The sequence below is a fragment of the Primulina eburnea genome, chromosome 1 (genome assembly GCF_022965805.1).
Source record: "Primulina eburnea isolate SZY01 chromosome 1, ASM2296580v1, whole genome shotgun sequence".
In the NCBI taxonomy this organism is placed as follows: domain Eukaryota; kingdom Viridiplantae; phylum Streptophyta; class Magnoliopsida; order Lamiales; family Gesneriaceae; genus Primulina; species Primulina eburnea.
Genome location: NC_133101.1, coordinates 63131718 through 63151595, shown reverse-complemented (window position 1 = coordinate 63151595; position 19878 = coordinate 63131718). Strand labels below are relative to the sequence as shown.

General features: G+C 35.8%; 4 protein-coding genes across 8 annotated transcripts; 1 reads left to right on the top strand and 3 right to left on the bottom strand.

Annotated features, from left to right (window-relative positions):
• The first annotated feature begins 309 nt into the window (after positions 1–309).
• Positions 310–4828, top strand: LOC140839731 (uncharacterized). 5 transcript variants are annotated; one of them, XR_012119782.1, is made up of 7 exons: positions 313–553; positions 1364–1563; positions 2064–2165; positions 2969–3020; positions 3107–3377; positions 4019–4108; positions 4699–4828. XR_012119782.1 is itself a non-coding variant. In XM_073206665.1 (5 exons), the coding sequence occupies exons 1-5, from the start codon at positions 463–465 to the stop codon at positions 3217–3219; spliced, it is 558 nt and encodes a 185-aa protein (XP_073062766.1). In that variant the 5' UTR covers positions 313–462; the 3' UTR covers positions 3220–3459. The 5 variants fall into 5 exon arrangements, 1 of the variants encoding a protein (XP_073062766.1); XR_012119781.1 differs by having other exon boundaries at positions 4016–4108; XR_012119784.1 differs by lacking the exon at positions 3107–3377 and having other exon boundaries at positions 310–553; positions 2969–3036; positions 4026–4108.
• Positions 3678–9263, bottom strand: LOC140839722 (probable polygalacturonase At1g80170). The gene is made up of 12 exons (XM_073206647.1): positions 8628–9263; positions 7933–8246; positions 7739–7790; positions 6201–6406; positions 5940–6071; positions 5638–5808; positions 5509–5529; positions 5184–5391; positions 4976–5057; positions 4714–4822; positions 4363–4479; positions 3678–4241 (listed from the first exon to the last, which is right to left on the bottom strand). The coding sequence occupies exons 2-12, from the start codon at positions 7975–7977 to the stop codon at positions 3927–3929; spliced, it is 1458 nt and encodes a 485-aa protein (XP_073062748.1). The 5' UTR covers positions 7978–8246; positions 8628–9263; the 3' UTR covers positions 3678–3926.
• Positions 9264–9404: 141 nt separating this feature from the next.
• LOC140839748 (small RNA-binding protein 11, chloroplastic-like) lies at positions 9405–10754 on the bottom strand. The gene is made up of 5 exons (XM_073206684.1): positions 10616–10754; positions 10494–10543; positions 10344–10412; positions 10096–10202; positions 9405–9810 (listed from the first exon to the last, which is right to left on the bottom strand). Exons 2-5 carry the CDS (start codon positions 10528–10530, stop codon positions 9739–9741), a joined length of 285 nt encoding a protein of 94 aa, XP_073062785.1. The 5' UTR covers positions 10531–10543; positions 10616–10754; the 3' UTR covers positions 9405–9738.
• Positions 10755–12643: 1889 nt separating this feature from the next.
• LOC140839716 (uncharacterized) lies at positions 12644–18500 on the bottom strand. Its single transcript, XM_073206634.1, has 8 exons — positions 18153–18500; positions 17448–17773; positions 17036–17221; positions 16842–16943; positions 16662–16733; positions 16453–16569; positions 13727–13996; positions 12644–13651 (listed from the first exon to the last, which is right to left on the bottom strand). Exons 1-8 carry the CDS (start codon positions 18394–18396, stop codon positions 12839–12841), a joined length of 2130 nt encoding a protein of 709 aa, XP_073062735.1. The 5' UTR covers positions 18397–18500; the 3' UTR covers positions 12644–12838.
• Between the last annotated feature and the right edge of the window lie 1378 nt (positions 18501–19878).

The following is a 19878-nucleotide window of genomic DNA, read 5'->3' as shown; positions in this document are numbered from 1 at the left end:
ATTAATAACAATCAACCAATATATTGAATTTAATAATAAATAAGTTAATTTGACAGCAGAAATGATATACTTTTTTACAATAATATTTAAATTTTAAATATATTTATCACATAATATTAATAGTTTAAATGATTTTTTTAAATATTTATATTTATTAATTTTAATAATTAATTATATAAATAACACATAAAATACTTAGTTAAAATAATAGCAAACAATTTATGAAATTAGAATACTCTAGCACATTTAGGGCATATAAAAATAATTAAAAAAAATTCAAATTAGAATCCTCTGGCACATTGGGGGACAAATCAAATTCTCGAATGGGCCCCTGAATTCGGAATTCACACGATATAGTCCCCACGAAATCGTGTGAGTCCCACTCCGGAAAATTTTGCCAGCTAAGTTTTCCCCACGATGCATCGTGGTTAGTGTCTCCGGTATTGCTTACACCGGAAAGAAATGGATGGGCCACCGGAAAATGATTTATGTTCGATATGTCACTCGAATTTCAATATCCCTTGCCAAGCCAACTGCTCCCATTGGTTCTGCGGTGCGTTCTTATTTTGCATGCTCACCCACATTACAACATCTCCACATCTCATGAATGCCAAGATTTTGGTTTATCTGGTTGATGGGCCCTTTTAATTTCGGAAATTTAGCATTATATCTATATGCGAGTCTGCTGTTGTAGAATTTACCAATTTCTTGACGTTATTATAGATTTCAAGGTTGCAGCATAATGCAAGTAAGGGAAACGGCGAAATGATTTGCCATATTGGCAAACAAATATATTATGAATTCAACATCAAACTTGTTATTTTATAAAGTCTCGTTAAAAGAAGCTGTTGGCCAAGAACGTTGAGACATTCGTTGGTTGCTTATGGTTAGGTTTGAATGCGACTGTGTTGTAAATCTTGCATAATATAAATGGTTTGAAACCTTTGGCATAGGAAGAAAGAAGTATTCTGAAGTGAATTATTGTTTGGAAATTATGATTATTGCTCAGTACGATCGACTTTATGATTTACAAGCATCACTAAGGACCTTGCACCATTCCATCTGTGATGTGCATAAATAGGAATTGAATTTCCTCTTGCTTTATTGGCATAAGAATTAAATGTATGTAATCGAAATATTTTGTTTGGGTGATGGGATTTGGAACTTTGGTTCAGGGCCCCCATCCTTTATTGCCCAGTGAACTCTCAAATTACTAATGTGAGACATGAGTATGAAATTGTCACTGCGTCCAGTCCATTCAGCTGAAATCTGAGGCCAGGGGTCTATGTTTTTTCTTTACCTTCTGTTACAGTTTATGCGAGTGATAAACTAGTAACATATAATCGGTTGTTTTCTATATTAGGTAGTTGTATATTACAAGTTTGGGATCATGGAGCTGCTCTTCACCCCTGTAAGTGTCCCCTGTGCCGCCGTGAAATCACCTTGTTGGTTCCCAGGGAAGCATCATCAAGGCAATGTCTCGTGGTCAGTACTGCAGAGATCTTGCAGAGAATTGAAAGATATAACCGTCTATATGGTGAAAGGTCAAATGGTCTGATGCAGGTTGTAATTTTCTCCTATATTCCTGACAATATTTGATGGTTGAGCTTTTTAATGATAATATCTGTATCTTTCTGTTCGTGTTAGAGTTTACTTGTTACTTTGTCGTTATCTATTATGCATGAGTGCGCCTGTTCTGACAATCCTTTATTTTTTCCTGTTGATAAGATACTCTGGTATCTTTTTAAATAATTTCACCCACACGTGCAGAGGCTTTCACATGAGTTTGTATCTGCTTGATTCTTGTACACAGGAAAGATGGGATAATTGTGTTATTATATACATGGAGTATTTTTTTAGGACAAAATTTGAAGAGTACATGGAATATATGCAACACGTTCCCCGATTTACATTTGGTTCTTCTTTTAATAACCCCTTATGGTTGCTATTCTTGAAACTGACAACGGTTTTTTTTAATTGACAGATGACACGAAATCGATCTTTTTTTGAAACTGTTAAGGATTTTTTTAACTGATGGATCACGAAACCGTTCTTTTTTTCAGAGAATGCAAGACCTACCCTTTCTTCTCAGGAGACTTTTACGAGATATTAGAGATCCACAAAGAACACTTCCATTTGTTATCAGAGCACGTGTTTACTTGGCAGTTAAGTTATCCTTCCCTCTGCCTCTGATGCTACAAAAGATCATGATCTTCTGTTATAATGTGCTATATGTTGCAGTAACTCGTGTTAAGCTTCCGAATAGATGCTATTGTCATGTTGCCAATGCCGCATGACTTTCAATGCTCCTTGATTGTCAAGCCATTAATTCTGGAAAGTATTTTCAAAGCTAAAATTATGATTTGCTACGATGCTGAAATGTTGTATCAGCATTAATATGAAGTATTTTAAACTATAATACGGGTAAAATGGGATCATGAACAAACGTTTTCTCGAAGAAAATGATTGTGAATTCCAGAAATCAGCTCTTGTTTTCATTGAGAATTATAACTTCAATCTATACCAGATGGCTCTCTGTTTACGGAAGAAGATAGTTCCTCTCACAATCCTTGTCCATGACTGAATTGTTAGTTAATCATTTGGCAAATAAATGGATGATGTGAAATATATCCCATGAAATATTGTATGCCTTCTTATATGCCGTTACTTACAGAGTCAGGTCAAGAGAGCGTTATGGTTATATGGTTATGTTATTTTATTTGTGCACTTTCATAATCTACCCAATTTTTTGGAATTCTGAACAAAATTGTATTCGTCAATCCTCCTTTCAGTTTTTCCCACCACATTCTATTTCACGCAGTGGTAGCTTCAGTAATGCCATCTGAATAAAAAATTTCCAGCTTTCTCTGGTTTTTAATTACCTCATGTAGATTAATCGGCATCACTTATCAAACCTAACACTACACTACTGGTTTTAGATTGATATTTCTAAATTTCTGCTACGCAGATGGTTTCTAGTGCTATATATGTCCTCAGCCCAGTGGACATTATTCCTGAAGGTGCTACTCTATCAATGTTACATTATTCTTAATTGCGTGTTGTTATCTACTTTTTGATCTTAACTTTTTTCCATCTTTCCTCATAGGACTGCTAGGTATAATTGGCTTTCTGGATGATTTGATTATCATACTCCTATGCTTCCTGCATGTTGCTGCCCTGTATCGAGCTGTTCTCCTTTCTCGGCATGGAGGTTCATAAATTGAGGTGGATGTTTCAGAGAACATCCAGAAGAAAGAAAGCACATGCTTTTTTTTTTGGGTCAAAATTTACAGCCTCGCTGGCTTGCACTGAACTGAAAAGGGATTGACAGCCTACTTAGGATTCTTATCTCGTGCCTTTACTTCATATGTAAACATGTATGTAGCATTGTTGACCTCTTTCTGAGACTAATATCCAAATGAGTGTAATGTTGCTCCTTGGTGGCTAGGAGTTGTGCAATCGTTTATCTGCCAACGGCTGCAACTTAAATTTTTTTCTTGCTGGTTCTGGAAAAGAACAGAGTTTCTATTCTTGTTATTCATTGTCTGAGAGGGTGTGATTAGTAGTAGTTTTGAATTGAAAAGAAAGACACAGACTTAATACCATTTCATTTTTGTGGCACGAGTGGACTGCACTAATACTAGCGGAGAGTCTGTTTCTTTTAATTGAATATAATCTTATGGCACATGATCAATCTCATTCTATTATAATTTATAATGTTACATGAAACTTTCGATCTACTTCAGAATATGTATAACTGTGGAAACTCGCATATCATTCTCGAGATGGAAACTATATAACGTAATATTTTTAAATATCTATTCAGCATATCGCTAAAGCTTTAGTAGGAATCCGGAAGTCCAAGTGGCTTCCAAGCAATGTATCTTACTCTACGTATAAATGATCAATAATATCATAATGTGTGCTTATAATTCTGTATGGACGATATTTTCTCTGCTATTTTGGTGGTAGCTGTTAGTGTCTTTTTCCTGAACGAGAGTTGTGTCCTTGTCAGAAGATGATAGGCATTCTGCTGAAGGCTGAACATATCCGTAACCAAAGCCTGCAGCGGAGTTGCAGTAGGTTTCCACATTTCCATCCATACTCTGTAAGTTGATGTTGTTTAGAATTATGTGGGTGCAGGGGACTGTGTCACTGCATGCAAATTTCATTGCCTTTTGGGTTTTTGAAGTCCCCGTAATATTCCGGTACATAATTTGGCTTATTTCCACTGCTGATGTCTAAAATTATGAAGTAAAAACAAGCTTAAACATTATTTTTGTCTTAGTGAAAGACTTGAGAGTAAATAAATTGATACGTTATAGAGTTGATGTGAAATGGGATGTGTTTTTATTGCTTTACCTGATTTTGACAAGTAGTTGGTGAATCACAATAGAATTGGTCTATGATAATTGGATTGGAGACATTATCCATCCTCACATTTTGATAACGTATGGATCGCACATGACCAGAACCTCCCTACGAAACCAAGACTTTTCATTTTCACAATCAACTGAACCAACATACCAAGATTATGCAGACAATCTCTAGTGAAGTAATGAAATGTACGACCTCAAATGAACTTTGTATTTTTAACTGCTTTAGGGATAAAGACGTTCGCATTTATCATACTTCTATTTAGGGGACGTGTAACTTCTCTGCTGAATCTTTGGTTTTTTTGCTTTGGCTATATTAAAGAGCATGAGAGTTCACCTGCCAAGTCTTGATCCTAAGGCCATTTGTTGTACCTCGAATGAATGCATTATCCAGTACAATCCGTTCAACTATACCCGTGGAGTTGTCTTTCCCAAGACTACCAATACTGTGATGAGGGAACGAAAATGTAAGTATTCATTCAACAAATTTGAATAAATCTTGGTATATTGAATTCTTGGCTTTAAAATTCTGATTTCAATAGCAGAATGGTCTTACTCTAATGACAATTTGATATGTATATAATACCTATATAGATTACCTAATCCCATGACCAGGTCCACAATATATATTCTTCATCTTGATACCGGAGCTAGCATTAACGATTGAGATGCAATCGTCACCTATATTTCAACATACAATTTCATTATGTTTGATTGTTTGTGTTAAATTTCCTCCAAGAGTACATCTTGTACGCCAGTCTAAGAAGTCAAACAATTGAATATATGTTACTAGTAGAAATATAGAACCTGTTCTGATTTTGCAGTTCTGCACAACAACATTGGTGGATCCAGTTATATGGATTCCATCGGTATTGGGGCTATCTTCTGGAGATGAAACTTTCACGCCAGTCACACGGATTGAGTCAGAATGTGAAATTACAAAGTTCATCTGTTGGCTATTCTGTATGGTGAGTCCTTTGATTCTTACAGCGGAGCTTGAATCTATAGTTAAAGCCTGCAGCAGCATTTAAGCAATTTTTTCATACCTAGTTTCTCCTTTTCGCGGATTTATCTTACAATTAGAGAAGTTTGGCATGATAGTGGACATATTATAAATTGAGTAGAACCTCACCGTTGGTGCTCCTTTGCATGGCTGAGGGAGAAAGATGATACAAGAAGACAAGTAAAAACATCACCAATTAGTAACAGTGTCTTTTCACTTATGATAAACTACGACTACGCTATTTTGTTTAAGATTTACGTTGGACTTGTTCTTTTTGCAAGATTCTGCCCACCATTTGCTGCCCGATCCATCAATAACTCCATTTCCTTGGAAAATGGCCTTTCTTATATGATAGAAATTAAGCCACATTCTCGGGTTCTTTGGATCCCAGTTCTTTGGCTCATTGGGTGCTACAATAGTTCCTTCAATCTGCACATGCATTTAGATGTGCATAACATGTTGATAGACTTCAAAATGTATATAATCTTGTTCCTCTTTCCTCCAAGGTGTTGAACTAATTAATGATATGAATATCTAAATGGGATATGCATAAAGTATACCTGGATTACTATCTTATGAGCACAAGGCCCTCTAAATCTTGTGGCATTGACAAGATAGCGTCTCCCTTCAGGAACCAAAAAGACTGATTGCATTTGTGAAGAGCAAGCTTGCTTCCAAGCATTTACAAAGGCCTGATATTATACATCAGCAACTATTTTAAAATAATAAATAAACTAGACGAAATATTCTCTCATTATGTACTCTTGAGGAACATGTGTGGCATGCATGTGATCAAGGAAGAACAATCACAACATTTTCACCTGAGTATCATCCGATACTCCATCCCCAACCGCACCAAACGCTTCTACATTAACAAGAATCTTGTTCCCATGGCCACTTCTCCATGATGGAAACTCCAACAGCTCATCAAAATCGTCGCCTCCATCTTCTTCCACCTCCCATTCCTCTATATCATCGAAAATCTCAAACTTCTTTGGAAAATCTCTGTCTTCACTTTTAATGGGCGCTATAAGCAAAACAAGAAAGCAAAGAAATGTTAAATTGTTCATTGTTTTAAGGGCACTTGATTAGATGCAGTTGATTTGCATAAATCAAACATAACACATTGAGGTATTAATTTATAAGGATGGATTCAGTTTTGAAAGTGGGATATGGCTTGGCTTGAAAGGACATGAAGGTGTTACATTTTTTCTACATATGCCTACACTTGAAGGGTACGAATATATAATGTTTGAGAACTTTGCTTCACTCTTTAGACTAGTGTCCCACACCACTATATCTTACTTCTCCCCAAGTCAAAACTGATATCATGAGCCAATGTAAACAATCTTAGATCCAAAAAAATACGGACTCGATACTCCAGTTTCAGTTTTTTGCGTGGGCCAAACACGGTGCAAGGCTATTTTACATGTTTGGAGAGATGGCCTACATCTTGGAAAGGGCTACATCGGAGAACATATCATCCGAGATGGCCTAAAAGTACAGGAAAAATACACAATTTTACCAATATTTTATGTTTTCTTCGTAAGCACGTCAAGACCATGTTTGTCTTTTACTATATGTTGAAATACAATCCTACATAGACAGACCATAGCACTGTTGTAGTGATGTTTCTTTGTAAGTACGTCAAGACCATGTTAATGGTAATAATGATTCCACTTCGTTTGGCCCAAGAACATTTGATACAGACATGTACGCATAATAGATACTCGTGGTAATACACACGTGTATATATCAGGAATATAATTTTAAGTCATATAATTTTACGGTTTTACGATTTTGGTACTCTATTACCAAATTTGGGTAAACTTCAGTTGTAGTATTGCATATTTCGATTTAATCATTTTTTATTGAGAGTATTTATGTAATCATATCAACGTTATGTCATAAAAAAAAAATTAAAATTGCATAAAAACAAAACAAAAATATATTATTAAAACTGAAACTTGATATTACATAATACATTTATAAGGTAGATTATTGCATGTGCGTAAAAGCATTATTTAATAAATCATTGTATAACAAAAGTAATCAAAATCTTTAAGGCAAAAGAAGTTAAATTCAAGATTCAAGTAAGTGTATAGGAATACCACATATATTAATAAAAATCAAAACCGTGGAGTTTCAGAAAATTTTGAGTATTAAAAAAAAATTTAAAATTTCTATATGTCCATGTTGTTTGTTCCGAGAGGAAATAGTGAAAAATTGTTCTTAACTGAAACAAAGAATTTTTATCACACATTGCTTCTTCTCTGTTATTTTTATCACACATTCCTTCTTCTCTGTAGACATAACAGAGAAGAAGCAATTTATATTTAGATGTCCACTTTGATCTCACCGGTTCGCAAATCAAATGTGCTATACGTTGTTGGGCAGACAATACATCCATCCTGCAATGCATTGAACAAATACGTTATTGAAGAATGAAGCGTGCTTTCATATAGGTTATGACTGCATAAAAGGACTAACTGCAATCAGCAGCATTGCAACTTGCAAGTGACAAGTAAAATATATATAGTAGTTTCATCTTACCCATGCTAAAGCACACAATTTGATGGCTAAGAAAAACATATACATGCACGATTTCCTAGTACTTGATCATTTTACTCAGGTAAGGGGCCATCCGCCCATCCCACTATCACCTGTTAGATGACCCTTTCGCAGCATTGATGAGTTCATCAGCGAGGCATTCAGCTATGGTTTTAATATTCCTAAAAGCACTCTTCCTAGCACCAGTTGTAAGCAGATAGATGGCCTGATTAATACGGCAGAGGGGTTAGATATCAACTGCTTGACGTCTGACGACACCAGCAGAACCAATCTTGCTCGCATCTTCTCTAGGTCCACTGCATCATAAGAAAAACGCTAATTGAAACCAAACGAGAATTTAAAAAACCAAACGAGAATTCTGACAAAATGAGTTTGGCCCAACAAAAAAGCTTGAGTAAAGATTCACTCAGTTTGGCCCAAAATTTTTCATCCAGCCGGTGCTATTATCCTCTTCATGAAGGTATACATAAGGGTCATATCAAAAAGGGGCGTGCAACTGTAACAGGTAATCATTGCAAGTCTTCCCAAGACGAAGCTAAAACATTTTCCTCCAAAAGTAATATCAAATATCACATTAACACCTGGACATTACAACTACACTTGAAGCTCAAGTGCCAAGATAATTATGATTAAAAAAAAAAGTTACTTCAAATGCAACAAAAGACAGTTTTTTAAACCTGTTGATCACAGCACCAACAATAACTTGGATTGGGTTCTGATCTGTGAGCAAATGAATGATTTCCATGGTATGCTCCATGATTCTGACAGCCATCAGCTTCTTCCCATTATTACGCCCATGCATCATGAAGGAGTTGGTCAACCTTTATAGATTTGGGCACTGGGCCTTCCTGAATCGCTTAGCCTGGTACCTCCCAGAGGTATGAGGCATGTATGTAGGGTGCTTTGAAGCAGTGGCAGTGATATAATCCTCGACAGAAATGTCATTAATCTCGAAGAAGTTAAATTAATCCGACAGATAACTTGGTTATTATTTGAGGATAATACAATGACTTCAAACGCCAATGACAAAACACCCTTCGCTTTAATCAAACTGCTTCTCTGCCCCCTTTTGTCATTGTTTAATATGATTGTTTTACCATGTCTGTTCTTCTTTTTTTTTCTTTTTAGAATATGTCTGTTCATTTTTGATAAATCGAGTCCAATCAATAAAAATAAAACGTAATGTTAAAACTTTAAATTTATTCATCAAACCAACAAATCTGAATTACTTATTGAATTCGATTCAATCAATTTAATTTCGTTATGATGAACTTTTGCACGCCCCTGAATAACTTAAATATACATAAAAAAATCCCAGTTTTCGAAAAAATCAGTACATTAGTTTTTGAAAAAAAAATTATAAAAAAAAAACTCTACGAACTATTGTACAGTTTTTCTAACATAAAAAACTATTTTTACTGAATCAACAAAAAATTTACCTGAATCAGCAAGTCTAAATGAATCAAAATTTTAACAAGTTGTGTGTCTTTCCAACAATGAACTGCAAATATAATCATCACAAAGCAACAAATATTTTGTGATTATAAGGTGTAAATTTAGATTCATCTTACTAGTATCTAATTTTATGATAAAAAATATTCCTACAGAGTTCAGAACAGTGAAATTTACGACTAATATTCAACCCAAAACAACAAGAGAGTGAGCAACTTCAGCTGTTAAATTTACGACTAATATTTTGTGTCTTCCTTACACCGATGGGAAGCTGTTCCTGCCTTGAAGAGCAAACTTGAAATCTGCGTAACAGCAACGATATTCATTCGTACTATGTTAAGATTGGCGTGTCTTCGGGGTGTTGTTTCCCTCCACAAACTCCACAAATATCAACTGCCCACCCACTATCTGAAAAGGCATCGAATCTCAACACTTTAAAAGGAATAGGAGAGAAATCGAGACATGAAGTTATCAAACGTTACTGGAAATCATAGTGAAGCAGTGTGATTGTGGTATGAGCTACAAAATTCGGAGCAAATCTGTCTCTTAGTGGTCGGTCTCGATTCGACTTACAAAAACCAACAACTTCTCACTTCGAATGTGTATGCATGCAAGGTGTAATAAGTCACAGTTGTAATAAGCACCAGTGAAGCATATATATGTAAATAAGGAGTATTAAGTCATAGTTGGTACCCTGCCATTCATGGCCTTCAAAGCATTCTGAGCCTCGATTTCTGACCCAAATTTGACAAAGCCAAAGCCTTTATGCCTTCGAGTTCTTGGGTCTTCGATAAGCCTCGCTGTATCAATCACCAATACAAAAAAATTAGCATGGGTAATCAATAAATTCAACAGTGAAGCAAACAAAAACATCACAAAACAATAGTTCTCTCAGAAATATGATGTCTTGGGTTGAAACAAATGGTCGCATAGAAATTCACCTTGTTTAACCAACCCAAACGGGGAGAATAGCCTCTTTAACTCTTCAGTTGTAGTGTAAAACGACAACCCTAAAGGCAGAAAACAAAAGGGTTTGATAAACTTGGGGATATATTAAAAAAGTGTATTTTCGCACAATCGTCTGATCTTACTGGACACAAAAAGTTCAGAAACCGCTCTTTTGGCCATTTGGGAGCTTAATCTGAAACCAACGGAAGCTATTCAATGATACAACCGTGAAGATTTATGATCAGACGACCTCAAAATCACATACCTCTTCTTCACACCGAAAGTCAAGAATGGATAACAGCACAGAACTCTTTGCCGATGAATGAGTTCCACATATTTCCTCCACTATTTCAATTCGAAATGGAATATGCTTGCCAAGTCTCCAAACCTAATTTGGAGAGTTTTTGGAGAGTTTATCGGTGGGGAAGTTATTTAAAAATCCCCAATCATAATATTTCTTTGCATTCACTTCCTACCCACAAAATTGTGGTACTATTTCATACAAAATGTGGTATACTTCATGTGGAAATGTGGTACACTTCATGTGGAAATGTGGTACTAAAAAAGTACCTAGGGACTGAAAACAAAGAAAAAAGACGGCTGGGGACTGAAGCCAAATTTCCCGTTTATCGGTCGACCCAAATTCGAAATTTCGAATACCATCCAATTTGAAAATTACTGGAGATAATAAATAGCACGCGAACTCGAGAAAAAAATTCACAATTAAGTAACAAAAGTGGAACTTAAATTATAGCATGTGATCGTCATAACATTGCTCCAAATGGCCGACAGGATTGTGAGACCGCACAACAGCAGATCGCACAAGGAGCTCCCCTCATGGGAGGAAATTTAACTCTCACACTGCTGTTTGCGAGTCTCGATCACTGATCATTGCTCCAAGATTCATTGCTGCTGATCAACTGAGCTAAGCTCATGTGGGCGTGATCGTCATAACATAGAATTACAATGGATACATTTAAACATTACCGGATAGTTTTTTAATTCAATTTAAGCCAGTATATCCCGAGACAAAAATTTGTGTGAGATGGTCTAACGGGTCGTATTTGTGACACGGATCTCTTACTTGAATCACACATAAAAAAATATTAATTTTTATTGTAAATATGGATAAAGTTGACATGTTTCACATGAGACTCACTCATATCCCAAATGACCATTTGCAGTCATTCATCGAGCAAATTTAATAATTTAGCAATAATTCATATGATTTACCCTCAATTTTTTTATACATTTAGATATCGATTGGTTTGGTAGATGATATAATTAAAACAAAGATTAAAATTATTAAAATGAATAATCAATGTTGTGTGATATAATATTATTGTTTGATATGATTTTAACATACAAGATTAATTTTATATTTTTCAAGATAATGACCAAAATACCCTTGTCTTTATTTAAAAATCCAAAATCATTAAACCATCTACCAACCAACTGTTACACAAGCATGACAAATTATTGTTGTCAAAATTATTAATTGAAACAATACCTGAAAGAATTTTGACTGACATAATATATAATATAACTCCAACACGAATATCACATTACCATTTTAGCTTACACATACATTGGAGTAATTTCACTAGCGCAATGATCCACAAACCATAATAATCGACAACGGGTTGAACAAATAAAATAGCCCAATGATCCAAAATCTATGCCCAGAAAAAAGCGTGTACCACTAGTTTTTGTTGATATTTTTTACTAGTTTTACGTGCTTTCACTCCACATTCAGCTTCGAAAATGGATGATTTTTCACAAATTTCTTCTAACCTGCAATCGCTGTACCAAGTGAGTTCTGTCTTGGTTCAGCTGTGAATCCCGGTCTCTTCCACAATGACTGCTTCAACAAAGACAACTTTAGATCTTCTGCAAGCGTTTGATATTCTTGAGATCCTGCTAAGCGTTGATATTCTGGGAATTTTGAAAGAGAATATAAAGGTAAAAATATTATTTAATCCAAGTTATCGTAGATATGAAGATCTATAACGGAGTGGGATTATGAGTCTTTATCACATCAGATTTTATAACCCAAAAATGAGACACAACAGATAAAAAGCGATTACAAAACCCAACCCAGTTCATACCATGCGCCGAACATTGCCTGTAAATATAACTTCAGAAAAATGTCACGGAAGTCGTGATTTAGCTGTCCTTGATGAATGTTCCACAGTTACCCAGGGAGGTAATCAGAATTCAGACTAGGCCGTGGTGGCAACTATTAGGTGAAAATAAAGCTTTTCTCAGAGAAGATAAAAAAGTGCGATTAGTGTTGGCAGGCAAAGTACTGGAGAAGACATTTAACAGCGCATGAACTAAAGCAGCATCCTACCAAGTGTTTTAGGCCTACCGAGTTAGGAATACAAAGCTTAACAAGGAAAAAGGTTTCTACAAGTTAAAAAACAGAAGATACTAAGAAAACAATCTCTCTCTCCCTCGGATCATTTGTTATATTACATAATAAATATCAATGATGCTGGGAAACATACGGCTGACTAGAATCATATTGTTGTGGATATGCAGTAGCAGTTTGTGGTGATGCACTTTTTGCATAAGCAGCAGCCACAGGCGCACTTCCATAACCACCAGATTGATCATAGGTGGGCTGAGTTTGAGATGGTTGACCATAAGCCCCTACTTGACCACCATAAGCAGCATCTGATTGCCCTTGATATCCGTATCCAGTATTACTGGCAGAAGTTTGTTCAGCATAACCAGTTTGAGCAGCTGGATAAGAACCGTAGCCTCCAGTAGTTCCTGGCTGAGGATATGCAGGAGGCTGTTGACCATACCCTGCAACAGGCTGCCCCCCTTGTGCGGGATAACCAGAAGCAGGTGTCATGGCAGGGGGTGTATGACTGTATCCATCACTAGAGACAGTAGAACCATAGGGAGGATAGTTTGGCTGCATCTGTCCGCTCGATGGATACTGGTAGGACTGTTGAGATGGTACATTTTGACCATATGATTGAGCACCTTGATGAGGCATGGCTCCAGGTGGACTAGGCCTGGGTTGACCATAGTGTTGAGGATGGGTTCCCTGGGGTGGCATGCTGTACATTTGTTGCTTACCATACTGGTCTTGTGGATCGTACCCTGATTGTGCGCCACCTTGACCATATGATGTTTGCTGCCGACCCATGTGCCCAAAATGCTGTTGAGCAAAATGATGATCGTACTTAACTTCATTGTACCCATGGCCATAGGGTTGGGCAGGTGTTTGAGAATAAGGTGGTGGATGACCATAGTCAGGACCTTGTTGTCCATAGTTGTAATTGCCCTAGTAAATGAGGAAGGAATTGTTCAAAATAAAAGGGGCCCGAATGGACCAAATTTTTTTACATAAAACACCAACCTGAGGTGACGGCCCTCGTACTGCTGCTTGGGGCCTTTGTTCCCAACTTGAACCAAAGTTGCTTCGAGGACCCTGTTGGGGGGGATAGTTACCGTACGCCGGAGGGGGATATTGTGAACTCTGAGATGGATATGGTCTTCTTTGTGGATACTCATAACCCGAGAACTGTCCATGATGGGGACCGCGAGATCCCCATTGTGAAGCAGCATGTCCACGTGGACGAGAACTTTGCTGACCATACCCACTAGAGTGAGGCGAGGGCCTTGAAGTCTGCACAAAGCAAATGAGTTTATATGAAAGAATTCGATATCCAGTAACAACAAAAACTCTGAATTAACTGACTGCAGGATCCAATGTTCGATCTGTAGTCAAATGCACCTCAATACACAAGATACCTGACCAAAAATACACATTGTTGGATACATCCATAGTTACTATGTATTAATCCACATAGAACAAACAACATAAATCAGCACAGAGACGATATACTTCAAAGAATTCTGAAAGTATGATGTAACATATCAGATATAAATCAATAAAAAATGTCTATATCATAAATCACAAAGATGCAACGAGAATACAGCTAGAAAGCATATCTAAGTTTTGAATGAAAATAAAAAACACAAGTCAAAATATTTCCAAGATCAAAACAAAACCTTGATGCTTAACATGTTTATGATGAATCAGAGGAATTCTCTTTATTCAATTACAAAAAACAAAGCCCGCGAAGTATAAGAAAATACAGCAAATTTCAGGAGGAAACAAGATAGAAGTGCTATTAGAGAGATAACTCTTTGGGTGTGTTTGGTTGAGTGGATTAAATAAGGATAGATTAATAGTCAAATATTTATCGTTAAAATTTTAAGTTGTTTTAATAATCATTTTGACCCGTTTAAGATCCAATTTTATGGATAACTATTTGATTAATAAAATTGGATCTTAAATCGGGTCAAAATGATTATTAAAATATCTTAAAATTTTAACGATAAATATTTGACTATTAATCTATCCTTATTTAATCCAATCAACCAAACACACCCTTTGTGAACAACAGATCCATTCTCTGTCTTCAGAATTTGAGCCTGAGCCATGTAAGCAACTCCTCAATCATTTCACATCCAAAAATGATCTGATTAGGGTTCTCAAAATTCTTTTGTCTTCCTTATTTTGCTAATTTATTGCTTAATGCGGACCAACTCATTAACTAGCTATTAAACTCTTAGCTCATGTTTACGGTATAATAGAAACATACTTCCAAAAGTTGGATTGGAGAACGTGAGGAACGGAATTTCCTACCGACGAATTCATGTCATGTCATGTGGAAATTGTTCGAACAATTAATTTTTCAATATTATGTGGCTACTTAAATTTTCAAAGAAATCATAAATTGGGTTAGAATATAATATCAAAACGGAATTACGAACTTCAAAAGGAAACCACCTCCGCTTGGCTTCAAAAGGCAAAACATACAAATCAAACTTCGAAGCATAGAAAAATGAAATCTATTTATTCTCTAACACATGGCATGACATTATTTGATTTTGGGCAAATAGAGCCAAACTACTTGTATACAGATGATTTGACTAGACATGGCACCGCTTTCTAAAACGTCTCAAAGATATGATATCAGGCATGCCAGAGCCTTATTAGTATTATCAGTTTCTAAGTCTTGAAGCAATCTTACCAACCATTAACATCCTGCACTGTCGAGGTCTAATGCTTGATACATCTCTTCTGGGGATGAGATTGAATAGTAGTTGTCTATTGATACACCAACAAGGCAATGCGAACCGGATGTGTAAGGTAAAGCCAAATCTGCATTTTTAAAGCCAACCAATTCGAAATCGGCACCTTCAAGATAAACAAATCACGCCAACCGATATTTTATTTGCATTTCAGATCTTCGTAACAGCATTCAAGATTCTTGATAGGTATGTGTAATCATTGGTATTCAATTAAATAAGGTCGCCATATAAAGGTATGCTTGACTCAGAGAAGGCATCTGATGTTTGTATAACCCACACTAGCTTATTAGGTTAACCATGTTTAGATACGGGACAATAATGTGTTGTTGCTTCCACATACGAAGGTTGGCAATTGAGTAATCCATCAACCATCAGTACATTAATTCAAACAGCACAGTGAACTATTTATCCTTAATTTTATCACATGCAAACTTCATCAAACAATAAGATCTTTAAATGTCATAATGGCATGGCATAAAAAACAACAGATATCCAAGAAAACCAGTAAGTTCTAAAGCTGGTAGCAAGATTTATTTGTCATCAGTTAACGTAATATCAAGAAGATATTTCATATCCATAAAAAACAATGTCCTACTAAAGCCAAATATCATCAATTCCTCGAGCTAACAGCAGATACTTAGCTGCACTGCAATGTTCAAGCTAAGGCATAGCAGTTTCTTTGGAAATAAACAATGAAATCACAAGGATATTTCACCAGCTATTACATGATAATGAGATATTTCACCAGCTATTATTAAAAAAAAAAAAAAAAAAAAATAATGAGTGTGGTTGTAATCAACAGATAGAAACACGAGATAAACAAATCAAGAGTATGAAGAAGAGGCATCGGAAAAAATAAGAATGTGCATTTAACACCTATTATATAAGGATCCAAGAGCGGGAGCTTTCAAACAAAATTTTAAAGTAAAAACTTGTTTAATACCGTAAATATGCTAACTGAAGGAGAAAACCTGGACAAACCTGATTCATTACATCTTTCATCATATCTGTTGCAGTCTCAATCTGCTTTTTATTGCCAGAAACACGGACAGTCCTCTCTGTAGGTTGGTTTTCTTCAGAAAGATTTTGCTGTATCAACTGGAATCATAAGATGAGCAAAACTGTTGGTAAAGTGGTAATGAAAAACTTGGTTGTGCTCATCTGAAGGCATGCTGATATGAATCTGCTACCTGAATGCGAGCCCCGGATCTTGTCTGTAGGTTCCTGATTGTTTCCCCGCCCTTTCCAATAATTATACCAACCTAAATCACTCCAAGCAAAGTTATACAGTCAATCAACAAAGAAAACAAAAAGAAGAGGGGAGAGGTGCAGAGAGCAAAAGATATTTGTATAATAAAAAGTTTAAAAACCTTCTCAATTGGTACTTGTATTTCGAGTTGTTCTCCACCTCCAGCAGCCTGCACTGTGTTGAATCCCCTAGCAACAAGGGACGGAGAACCTCCAGCATCAGCCTAGAATACAGAACATCAGTAGCTTCAACTAATGTATCCACGTACTATGAGTAATAGGACAAAGTATAAAATGATAAAAGAAAAGAATCTACTTCAGCAATTACAGCCTTTATCAAATTCTCAGCCCTCTTAATGTTTTCCAGGGTTCCAGTCAGCTCCAAAGGTCGTGTGGTAGACTGTGGGTCCGCTTCAGCATCCTTCATGATCTGAATTTTGGCACCAGAATTATCTTGCAGGGAGCGAATGGTATCTCCTGCCTTGCCAATCAGAACCCCAACCTGTAACAACAAAAAACAAAACAAGTAGTTATGATAAATATCTAGAGGAAAAAAAGGAACTGTATGATGGATTTAGTTCAAGTGTCCACAAGCAATGCGTGGCCTTTCCACCAAACCAGGAGTTTGTAGTATAAAGGTAAAATAAATAAGGGTCCTTATTAATTTAAACAAGTTGGGACAACATAGCAGTTGGAATTGGGCTTTATCAATCCCTTCATTAATTCACCTTGTCATTGGGAACCTCCATTTGGCGTGAAATAATTTGTGTCCCAGAAACTGACTGCAGCTCATCAGAAGGAACATTGTTCTCTTCAGGAAGTTCCTTGGGAGATTCTTCGACTTCAGCCTTTGATTGCTTTGGTTCCTCTCCATTTTCAGCCTCAGCATCCTCATTGAATACCCGTTCTTCAGTTACAACCTCCGAGGATTCTTTAACAGGTTCGTGAGCGTCCAACACCAACTCACTGTTGTCAATTGCAGACTCAGATTGCTCAATTTCCTCATCTTTCAGTTCACCACCCTTCTCCTCCTCTTGGTGTCCATTCTGTGAAACTGCCACAAAAGCTAATGAGCGCAGCTTCTAGATAAATTCCTATCCATTTTAACTTTTTAAAAGTAAAAAATCCAACAACACTGAGAACGCCACATCCAAGAAAAATTAGATTAACGATATAGAGAATAATTATATGAAACCGACACGCCTTCGAATTAATTGTCTCATCAGTTTTCAGCTAAAGTGCAAACGACCATTAGGTGACAAACTTTTTGACGAGGGTCACATAAATACGAGTAAATATAACACAACATTTTGTCACATCCATGAATGTACAACCTGTATAACCAAACAGAGCGGTAATGAAGCCGAATTACCAAGGTCAACCATTAATGTAAAACCTGTATAACCAAACAGAGCGTAATGAAGCCGAATTACCAAGGACATCTGGCTCGTTAACATCTGCCTCCAAACGCGGCCTCTTTAGCTCCACCTCATCGGCACCGCCATTTTCTTCTTCCTCCGCGTCGTTCTTAGACGAGTCAGGATCCGATACGGCTTTGGACGGAGACTGCGTAGTTGATTCTGGCGCGGACGCCTCCAAATCTTCGAGCTTTCTTTTGTGGTGATCGGTGAGTGTGGGGCTAGGTACGGGTGACGCAACCAATTCCTCCTCCGCCATAGCTTTTCCGGATCAGATGAGTGACTAGGGTTTCCGAGAGCAGTTACTATTCTCGTGTGTGCTTTGTGATTTTTTTCAGGACAGGAAGGGAAATAAACCAATACCAACCTCTCGTAACTGAAGGGATATTTAACTATGACCGGTTAGTTTGCACACGCGTTGCGTAAAGCGTGTGTTCAATGGTTTATTTTATCCTATTTATGTGGGTATTATCTCATGATAAGATGGATGACCAAGATATACCATACACATATAAGACCCACTTTAAAAAAAAAAAAATTGTATGTGTAGCAAGATCTTATCCGTTGAAATGATGTGATGGTAGTGCTCATATAGGTAGGATCTCATTAACCGTGTACGGAATGACTAAATTGATATTTGAATAGTTGAAATAAAAAAAAATGTGTTGAAATTTAAAAAAAAAAACAAAAGTGTAATATTAGTATCGTGATAAAATTGAGGAAAAAAAATTGATGTCCTCTTTAAATAGTTATTATCATGTTCTCAAACTTAATAACATAGTACATCTCTTACTATTTATTAAGGCTGAGTAGGTTAGAATAACTTCATTGGTCTGTTTTTTAAAATACTTAAAATACCCTTCACCCTCACTCTCTACATTACTAATTATATATATTTAATAAAGTGTTAAAAAATAAAAGCAAGTCACATGTAGTTTAGTGGATAAAGCCTATGTTTCTTAATCATGAGGCTGTAGGTTCAATTTTTGCTTGGGTCTTTTTTATTCTTTTTTAATTTATTTTTTAGTCCATATATCAAAATTATAATGTAGCCACTCATTATTTCTTATAAATATATTTTGATCCTTATTTAAATATAAATCAAATAAATTATAAAAACATATCGTACAAACACGCAACGCGTTCGTCGTTGTACTAATAATTATAAATATAGGATAGATGATGAATAGGTCAGCTGAGGTTAGGGCATCAAATGGCAAGCGGGTTAATTTGGGTTTTTTATTAGAAATTTAGAACACAAGGCCCACATGTAGTAAAATGCGTAGCCCAATCAATTTACAAGAGAAACCCAAGTAACAATCTAACATTATGTTTGGTTGGATTAAAAATTATATTTGGAACTGAATTTTAGATTTAAAATTCGAATTTTGTGTTTGGTAAATATAAATGTTATTTAAAAATTTAATTTAATTTTTTAAAATAATTATATAAACCATATTTTTATAAAATTGTTTTTTCTTAAAAAATGAAGAAAATAAATTTCATAAAGAGGAAATTGAGAAAAAAAAAAGTTAAATTTTTTTATATAAAATTAAGTTTTCTAGTGTTAAAAATAATGGAGGTTTTAAGAAGTATTAATTTAGTAAGTATTTAAAAAATAATATTTTTGACATAAAAAGTAATACTTTTTCAGTGGTTGGGTTACAGAACTGTCTCACAAAATGGACCATTTTGTTGATTTTTATGGAAATGATATTTACAAAATTTTAAAATTAACATT

Excerpts from the sequence above, each read along its gene's own strand:
- LOC140839722 (XM_073206647.1), bottom strand. The coding sequence starts at position 7,977 with ATGTATATGTTTTTCTTAGCCATCAAATTGTGTGCTTTAGCATGG. Across the intron at positions 5,058-5,183 it reads GAACTGCAAAATCAGAACAG|GTGACGATTGCATCTCAATC; the intron begins GTTCTATATTTC and ends GTTGAAATATAG. Across the intron at positions 4,823-4,975 it reads GGACCTGGTCATGGGATTAG|TATTGGTAGTCTTGGGAAAG; the intron begins GTAATCTATATA and ends CCCTCATCACAG.
- LOC140839731 (XM_073206665.1), top strand. The coding sequence starts at position 463 with ATGGATGGGCCACCGGAAAATGATTTATGTTCGATATGTCACTCGAAT. Across the intron at positions 554-1,363 it reads CTGCTCCCATTGGTTCTGCG|GTAGTTGTATATTACAAGTT; the intron begins GTGCGTTCTTAT and ends TTTCTATATTAG. Across the intron at positions 2,166-2,968 it reads GAGCACGTGTTTACTTGGCA|ATGGTTTCTAGTGCTATATA; the intron begins GTTAAGTTATCC and ends TCTGCTACGCAG.
- LOC140839716 (XM_073206634.1), bottom strand. The coding sequence starts at position 18,396 with ATGGCGGAGGAGGAATTGGTTGCGTCACCCGTACCTAGCCCCACACTC. Across the intron at positions 17,774-18,152 it reads TAACGAGCCAGATGTCCTTG|TTTCACAGAATGGACACCAA; the intron begins GTAATTCGGCTT and ends CTTTTGTGGCAG. Across the intron at positions 13,997-16,452 it reads TGAAAGATGTAATGAATCAG|ACTTCAAGGCCCTCGCCTCA; the intron begins GTTTGTCCAGGT and ends TGCTTTGTGCAG.
- LOC140839748 (XM_073206684.1), bottom strand. The coding sequence starts at position 10,530 with ATGGCCAAAAGAGCGGTTTCTGAACTTTTTGTGTCCA. Across the intron at positions 10,413-10,493 it reads TTCTGAACTTTTTGTGTCCA|GGTTGTCGTTTTACACTACA; the intron begins GTAAGATCAGAC and ends TTCTGCCTTTAG. Across the intron at positions 9,811-10,095 it reads TGAAGGCCATGAATGGCAGG|ATAGTGGGTGGGCAGTTGAT; the intron begins GTACCAACTATG and ends ATGCCTTTTCAG.